The sequence below is a fragment of the Cydia amplana genome, chromosome Z (assembly GCF_948474715.1).
Source record: "Cydia amplana chromosome Z, ilCydAmpl1.1, whole genome shotgun sequence".
In the NCBI taxonomy this organism is placed as follows: domain Eukaryota; kingdom Metazoa; phylum Arthropoda; class Insecta; order Lepidoptera; family Tortricidae; genus Cydia; species Cydia amplana.
Genome location: NC_086096.1, coordinates 20,238,358 through 20,246,127, shown reverse-complemented (window position 1 = coordinate 20,246,127; position 7,770 = coordinate 20,238,358). Strand labels below are relative to the sequence as shown.

The 7,770-nt window shown below is 37.3% G+C and overlaps 1 protein-coding gene and 1 pseudogene across 1 annotated transcript; one reads left to right on the top strand and one right to left on the bottom strand.

Annotated features, from left to right (window-relative positions):
• The first annotated feature begins 530 nt into the window (after positions 1–530).
• Positions 531–3,690, top strand: LOC134661627 (uncharacterized; annotated as a pseudogene).
• A 265-nt stretch (positions 3,691–3,955) lies between these two features.
• Positions 3,956–5,596, bottom strand: LOC134661626 (putative uncharacterized protein DDB_G0282133). Its single transcript, XM_063517767.1, has 2 exons — positions 5,405–5,596; positions 3,956–5,113 (listed from the first exon to the last, which is right to left on the bottom strand). The coding sequence occupies exons 1-2, from the start codon at positions 5,594–5,596 to the stop codon at positions 4,202–4,204; spliced, it is 1,104 nt and encodes a 367-aa protein (XP_063373837.1). The 3' UTR covers positions 3,956–4,201.
• Between the last annotated feature and the right edge of the window lie 2,174 nt (positions 5,597–7,770).

Below are 7,770 nucleotides of genomic sequence, written 5' to 3'. Positions count from 1 at the left end.
GCGTACACTTATTATTTATTTAGGTAGATAACTTCTGGTTAACAGTGTTAAACCTAATATGTGAACTATTATTAAGCATTTGTCGTTAATTTGAAACATTTGTGAGCTAATGATAAACTACGTCGCACCCAGATATTGTTTCAACAACCGTTAACGCAGATACCACGTTGATATACTTAGTTACCTTTAGGTAATACATTACCGGTGAACAGACATATCAGCACTACACAGCAATATGCGCGACAGTTTATTTATTATACGTATAGCCTAATTACAGTCGCTATAAAGTTTTTATTTCTATTTTATATTAACTTATTTTACCGTATTTGGCTTAATTTCTGTTCACCGACCCGTTTTTGGAAAGGTAAAAGCATTAAATAGTATTTAAACTGAATCAGACGTTGAAATGTGCCCTATAGTAATACTATTAGCGTAAAAATAGTTCTTTTCTTGACCATAATATAGTTTAAATACCAGAAGTGTACCTTATAAAGATATTTGTGTGCTCAGAGCTATAAATTAAGTCCACAATGGGTCAATCATACCTGTGCCATTTTGGGTCCTTCGTCTACCTCCCTTTTATTGAAAAAAAAAATATTTAAAACTGATAACTTTTTGTCGGTTATTTAGCAACTACATCGGTTTTTTTTCTTTTTCTTACGTTCTTTATCCTCGTCGCCATTGTGACGTCTAGGTTACCTTGTATTACAAGGTGATAAATAACACTCAGTTGGTCAGTCATGTGCTTTGCGCCCCGTCTGCACGCCATGACAGTTGACAACAGAATGTCGACTTGCAGGTAGTTCGCATTGCACTTTTATTGTGTAAACGTCACAGGTCCATCGAAGAAGTGAGGAGACTTCTTGTACAGAAGTGGAATCCTACTGGAAGAAGTCGAATTTGTCCAGACTTGAAGCCACACTGAAATATATATCAGCTAATAAAGAGCTCTCTGGTGTTAAGCCCACCTTTCCATCAAATAGCATTTTACTTGAAAAGTTTGTGGAAGAAGGCATGAAGAGAAGGAAACTGAACAATTGTGAATTATTTAAATAGCAAAACGACTACATTTTAGATAGTATAGATAAATTGACAATGCACAAACTGGTGCTAAAATATAAAAAAGAGTCATCTCATACTTTTTTGCAAAAAGTAGTTTTGACTGATGACGATGTGATTGAAGTTGAGGAAGAAACAAGAGCTCAATTTCAAAACAAGTTGTGGCATGAATTTAGTAGGTGTCAAAAAAGTGATGGATCACTGATAGCACTGATTAGGTATTGGAGGTAAGCTCCCTGACACAACGGCCATGAAACGTGGAAGGCTCATATAAGAAGAAGTTAGAGAAACCGTCAGCACAATATGGATAAAAAAAATAAAGTATGTGGATTAATGCTAAGCAAAGAGCATCCCATGATAGCTGGTTCTCCTGGTGGGACATGCGAGGAAGGGACTATAGAAATCAAGTGCCCTGTAAATGCTAAAAATTATAACAAAAATATACAACAAATAAACAATTGTTTGGCTGTGGCATTCGATTTGTTATTTTCTTTTTAGTGATCTTCACGCAATAAGGTTTTTTACTTTTCACTCTCGGTTAATAAAACAATCGCTGAGTAAAATATCAATGTATACTGTTGTAATCAAGATTACAAAAAAAAATACGAAAGCACATTATGCTTTGGAATTCTTATGCTAAACTTCACTAGCGTAAAAGTTAACCATTGCAGAGATATTATAATATATATTTTACCTTTCTCACACTCGGTCCTTGTTTTAGCATATTTTCATCTATTATTAATCTAACCTATAATTTAGTCTCGGTTTGAATCAAATAAAATGAGGGTAGAGACTCTTATCCCCACAACGTTGAGATTGACTCAGTCTCAGGCGTGTTGTAGGTTAAAAATGTTTTACCCTTACTGTATTATACGAGTATGTAGACTTGAATATTTCCTTATTATGTTTTCATTTCTCCAGGCGAATATTTCATAAACATCCTTGTTAAAAGTCCAAGTCTCCGGTGGGCTCTAGCCGGCGGTTTCAATTATGGCGACGCGTAAATATTATGCAAAAGTTGCGTTATTATAGAGCTGACCAATGTTTTCGTATATCTGGGATAGTCTTTTTGAACTAAAACGCGTTATACTGTCACGTTTGTGATCTAAACTACTTTCTAGAAGAGAGAAATGAGTAATCTAGATTCGTGCAAAAATGGGACGCCTTAAGCAGTGCGGTCGCCCACATCAAATGATCTCGATTGATTTTGTAGGTCCACTTCCAGTCTCTCGAAAACAGAATAGTTACATACTTATCGTGACTTGCTGCTTTACAAAATATTGTAACATATTCCCTCTTCGTCGTGCTACCGCCGACGCAGTTGTTAAAGTCTTAGAAGACTCAATATTTTTGGTACACGGTATTCCGGATATGGCAGGCAAGAATATTGGAGCCTGGCATATAAAAGATTTTAAGCTTTATAATAATAGATAGGTACGACCCCAAGAACATCTAGTTTCTAGCATGAGTCAAAAGCTATGCCAGCTGATGCCTCAAATCTCATGAATGTGTGCATCAACAGCGTTTGTAAAAGTTGTTGCTGTTTCAATGAAAGCGAAATTTGAAAGAATGTATGGAAGATGATAGAATAAATCTGTAAATGCTAGGGATAATGAGACGGATTTTGTTTAAGACCAAAATCCTTACCCAGACGAGGCGGGTATATGTAACGTTATACGTTACACTAACTATTATTATTAAAATAAAATACAAAAATAAATAAAAATACCACTTAAAACTAATTTTACGAGCTAATATTTACAATTAAAACTATATTAAAACATAAAAAAATGCAACAAGTATTCATCGACGCCGTCTTAGCGCCCCGATCGATTGAATGCAACATTTTAGAGCTCACGGAAACAAGTTCTTTTGTTTGTCTTATGGTCAGTTGCATTAGCGGATCGCCCGTCGACCATTCCCGATCTTCATTCGAGATAGAACGCACGTCACATAGATCATCGGTCTCTGATACGTACATCAATTTATAAAAATGTAACCGATATATTTTACGTTGTCGTCCCTTACGTTCCTCGAATGTGTTTTTCACTAAAGTCGTAATACGTTAAATATGTATCGCGAGTGAAAGTAAACCCCAAATTGGGTAAGTGGTAATCTTATTAACGCAAATGTAGATTTTACTTGCTAATTAGATATTAAGATAATTTTAGTGCTTTTACTTTGCTTCATCAAACCATTTCACAATTAAATACTTTAGGTATAATGATTTTGCCCGATCATGCTGCTGTTACGATATTGCATCAGAAATTATTTCCACCCTCATTTTGAAAATATAAAATATTGCATCATCTTTACAAATTGTAATCTCCGACTCTGATTGTGAACATCCACCGCATCACTGCTACATTTTAGGTGCTTTCTTTTCCTGCCGCTTGCCGGGGATGCTCACAAATTACGTAGCCGGACTGTATTCTCATGCGTTTGGATGACGCGTTCCAGGGTTCAAAGTTCGGGCTGCTAACTTGGCGTGGAGGATCCACCGCCGCAGCCACACCTACGCCAACGCCACTCTCGCCAGTCGGAAGACCACCCCGTCTCGAGCACCGGGCGGCCCTGAGTACAGTCGGCCACAGTTTCAGCGCCCGCGCACACCCAGGCGAGAGTACCTAACCGCAGAGTAGACAGGATATTGTGTGGATTTATAAAACCAAACCTACGACCCACTTGGCCATTTAGTTTTTTTTAGTTTTTTTTAGATTGATTAAATTTTCTTTTGCACGAATCTAGATTACTCATTTCTCTCTTCTAGAAAGTAGTTTAGATCTCAAACGTGACACTGGCGCCCAACGTGGGGCTTCAAAAGTGATGGGTAGGTGCATGTACCCGATGCAGTTTAGACGGTGATTACCAGCTGCTGTTAAAGGGGGGCGGACACCCTGTTGCAAAGTGCAGTCTATTAAATCGATATGGGCATTGTTACCGATTACAGTTACTTCAGCACCAGAGTCTAGCAAAGCACAAGCATCCAAATTGTTAATTTTAATATTTACATAAGGCCTAGAATCAAAGAGAGGCTTATTCTGCAGAATTGTAGATATTTGATAAGACGTAGAGAATGTTTTGATGAACTTAAGCCAAGAGTCCCAATCTTGCTCATCAAAATAACTACAATTCCGCTCACCTAGTTTTTTGTATTTGCCTTCTTATTACAAACCGGACAATCTGGTGTTTTGACATCTTTCTTGCCACATTTAAAGCAAAACACGTCCCTACTAGCCGTACATTGCCGAATATGATGATTATTACTACGACACCTCGGGCAATACGGTTGTTGTTTATTGTTGTGAGCTGTATTAGACACGGAATGTATATAATTTTGTTGTTGTGACTTGTTTTGATTTTGATTTTGGTTATAATTGGTGTTTTTAGAATATTGCCCTTTATTATAATTACTGTTATATGAAAAATTTTGTTTATTATATGTGTTGTTGTTAAATTTATTTGTACTTTTATTTGATTCCCTAGAGTACGCAAATTCGGGTGCAACAGTGTCAGAAGTCACTCTTGGTGGCTCCTGAAATAGTGAATGTCGAGAATGATAAGTCTCGTAATTGCGACACAATGAGCGTAAAGAATCTATAGTCCTAATTTCGGTAGATGATGCCGCTAGTGTACTTGCGTAACACGGCCTAATATTGTGAAGTAAGATTTCGAGCTGCTCCGGTTCGCTTGGGGGTGTCGAGAGGCGAGAAAACATACCACTCATAATTGACAGATAAACAGTTATGTTTTCATGTTCACCCTGAGTCCGAGAGCGAATCTCCGTCGTAAGTCGGTAATCATAATTTGATTGATCGAAGTCCTCTTTCAATTTAGCAGCGAGTTCTGGCCGGGAAGAAATATTGTCCCGTACCGAACGGAACCAATGCAGAGCGTTGTCTTGAAAAATTTCGGTGGCGAAAGCTAATACTTTTGTTGATGCAATGTTACGTGCAACAATAAATTCGTCGACGCGCTGTATAAATGAGCGGACGCAAGTTTTGCCATTAAATTTTAATTTACTCAGGTCAGCTACAGTGCGATCGCATGTCACCTAAATCAAGTTCTGTACCTCTGGGACCGACGTAGGGGTCTCACTAGAGGGACCCGCGCCTAAATTATAAGAAGTAGTCGTTATTTGTGTAGGCCTCTTAGCTTGAAGAGCCGCGAGCTTTTGAGAAGCAGCTTTATGCCCCTCTAGGATATCCTTATATTCCTTTTTGTCGTCACCGCGCGTTATCCTCGCTAAACGATTATGAAGGTGATTTATCATATTTTGCGTTCTCATAATAGTTGGTACATTTGGTTCGGAAATATCTAGATTTAATTGTATTTTTGTAAGCACTTCTACGCAACCCCTAAGATCCTGTTGAACATCCAACGGAGACTCTAATATGTGTTCAGCCGGGTGCTCCGCGGCTAATTTTACAATTTGTCTACGCATTTCCTCCACTGAATAACCGGCAGTAGCACCTCGGATCTGAACCTCATATTCGAGCTCTGATTTTTGAAGTGAAAGATATTTGACAGGCAGCATCGTGAATTTAAATTTAATTAGAGGGTAAGTGGTAAGAAGCAGAAACTAATAAGCTTATATTAAAAATTCTCCGACCTGTTACAAAAGTTGTAGAATGATGAACGTTTGGTTTTCCCAATTAGTAGAAATAAAAATAAAAACAGATTAGTTGCAAATAAAAAGAAGAAAAGCGTGCTACTAATGTGTACTTTCCATTCGATAGGAACAATTAATACTAATTTCACTATATTTGTGATACTAAGCGTAATTTAAGACTAACAAAAAAATATATTACTGAATTTAAACATATGTGGGTAGAAATCAATTTACGAAACACCTTACAAAATTATCAAATGACTTTCTACACCTTACACCTTAGTAGCAAATGAAACCAAAAAAAACGTTGCACAGAAAGAATAAGCCACAAACATACACTAACTACTAAAGCCGAGAAATAAATAGGATTTGTGTGAATTTAACCACGTTAGAGGGCGCCAGTGTCACGTTTGTGATCTAAACTACTTTCTAGAAGAGAGAAATGAGTAATCTAGATTCGTGCAAAAGAAAATTTAATCAATCTAAAAAAAACTAAAAAAAACTAAATGGCCAAGTGGGTCGTAGGTTTGGTTTTATAAATCCACACAATATCCTGTCTACTCTGCGGTTAGGTACTCTCGCCTGGGTGTGCGCGGGCGCTGAAACTGTGGCCGACTGTACTCAGGGCCGCCCGGTGCTCGAGACGGGGTGGTCTTCCGACTGGCGAGAGTGGCGTTGGCGTAGGTGTGGCTGCGGCGGTGGATCCTCCACGCCAAGTTAACAGCCCGAACTTTGAACCCCAATTTGGGGTTTACTTTCACTCGCGATACATATTTAACGTATTACGACGTTAGTGAAAAACACATTCGAGGAACGTAAGGGACGACAACGTAAAATATATCGGTTACATTTTTATAAATTGATGTACGTATCAGAGACCGATGATCTATGTGACGTGCGTTCTATCTCGAATGAAGATCGGGAACGGTCGACGGGCGATCCGCTAATGCAACTGACCATAAGACAAACAAAAGAACTTGTTTCCGTGAGCTCTAAAATGTTGCATTCAATCGATCGGGGCGCTAAGACGGCGTCGATGAATACTTGTTGCATTTTTTTATGTTTAATATAGTTTTAATTGTAAATATTAGCTCGTAAAATTAGTTTTAAGTGGTATTTTTATTTATTTTTGTATTTTATTTTAATAATAATAGTTCGTGTAACGTATAACGTTACAATACATCAGGCGCTATTAAAGATAAGAAGTTTCATAGCATTAATACCCGATGCAAACTTTCAACCCAAATTCGCAAAAACGCTGATATTACTTTTCTTGTATGTATTAGGTATTCTAAAAACATGCTTCTATACAAAGTTTCAAGTCACTTACTCAAAAAAATGATCGATCACAACACAAAAGTTCAACCCCCTTTTTAATTTGTGTTTTATTTGAACTTAGATTTAATTTTCTATGGCACACCCAGTTTGTGAGTAGAAATAGGCGCATTTTTTTTTTAATTTGCCGCCTTTTTCTACTGTCTGACAAACTGGGTGTGCCAGAGAAATAGTAGATTGTACAACAAGGGCATAAAGTGACCCATTTTTACCCGAGGCAATTTTTTGGTCTGAGCGAAGCGAAGACCAAAATAGTAGACGGTAGACGAGGGTAAAAATGGACATTTATACCCTTGTTGTACACTCTGCTTTTCACTTCGATTGCGAGGAAAATAAATTATATTTTTCACGGCAATTTACACCACGAAATTGTCGTAAAGCGAAAGAACATAATACATAACCAATTCCCGCCAACTAACTTTATTTTTTTTCATTTTCAACATGTGATCAGAGTTTCAGACGCTTAGTTTTCTGCCAAGTCAAACATTTCGGAGCATCTTTGAACGAAAATCGACTCCTATTTTATGTGACTTACTAAATTTAATGACAGAAAATACGGATTTCTAATAAATTGTAGCAAAAATAAAATAATATAACAAGTTTTGTCATCTACACAATTTTATTGCTCAGTAAAATTGTGCAATATGTTTTAACTGTTTGGCTGTTGAGACCGATTACCTTAGTCTTAGAAGAAAATTTTACTTTTATGCTCAAGAGCATAAAATGCGATTTTATGTCGTCTGCGCACGACATAAAGGTGCACT

What these genes read in the sequence shown, in the direction of transcription:
- LOC134661626 (XM_063517767.1), bottom strand. Translation starts at nt 5,596, where the DNA reads ATGCTGCCTGTCAAATATCTTTCACTTCAAAAATCAGAGCTCGAATAT. An exon ending in ATCTTAGGGGTTGCGTAGAA is followed by an intron (nt 5,114 to 5,404) that starts GTGCTTACAAAA and finishes AACTTGATTTAG; the next exon opens with GTGACATGCGATCGCACTGT.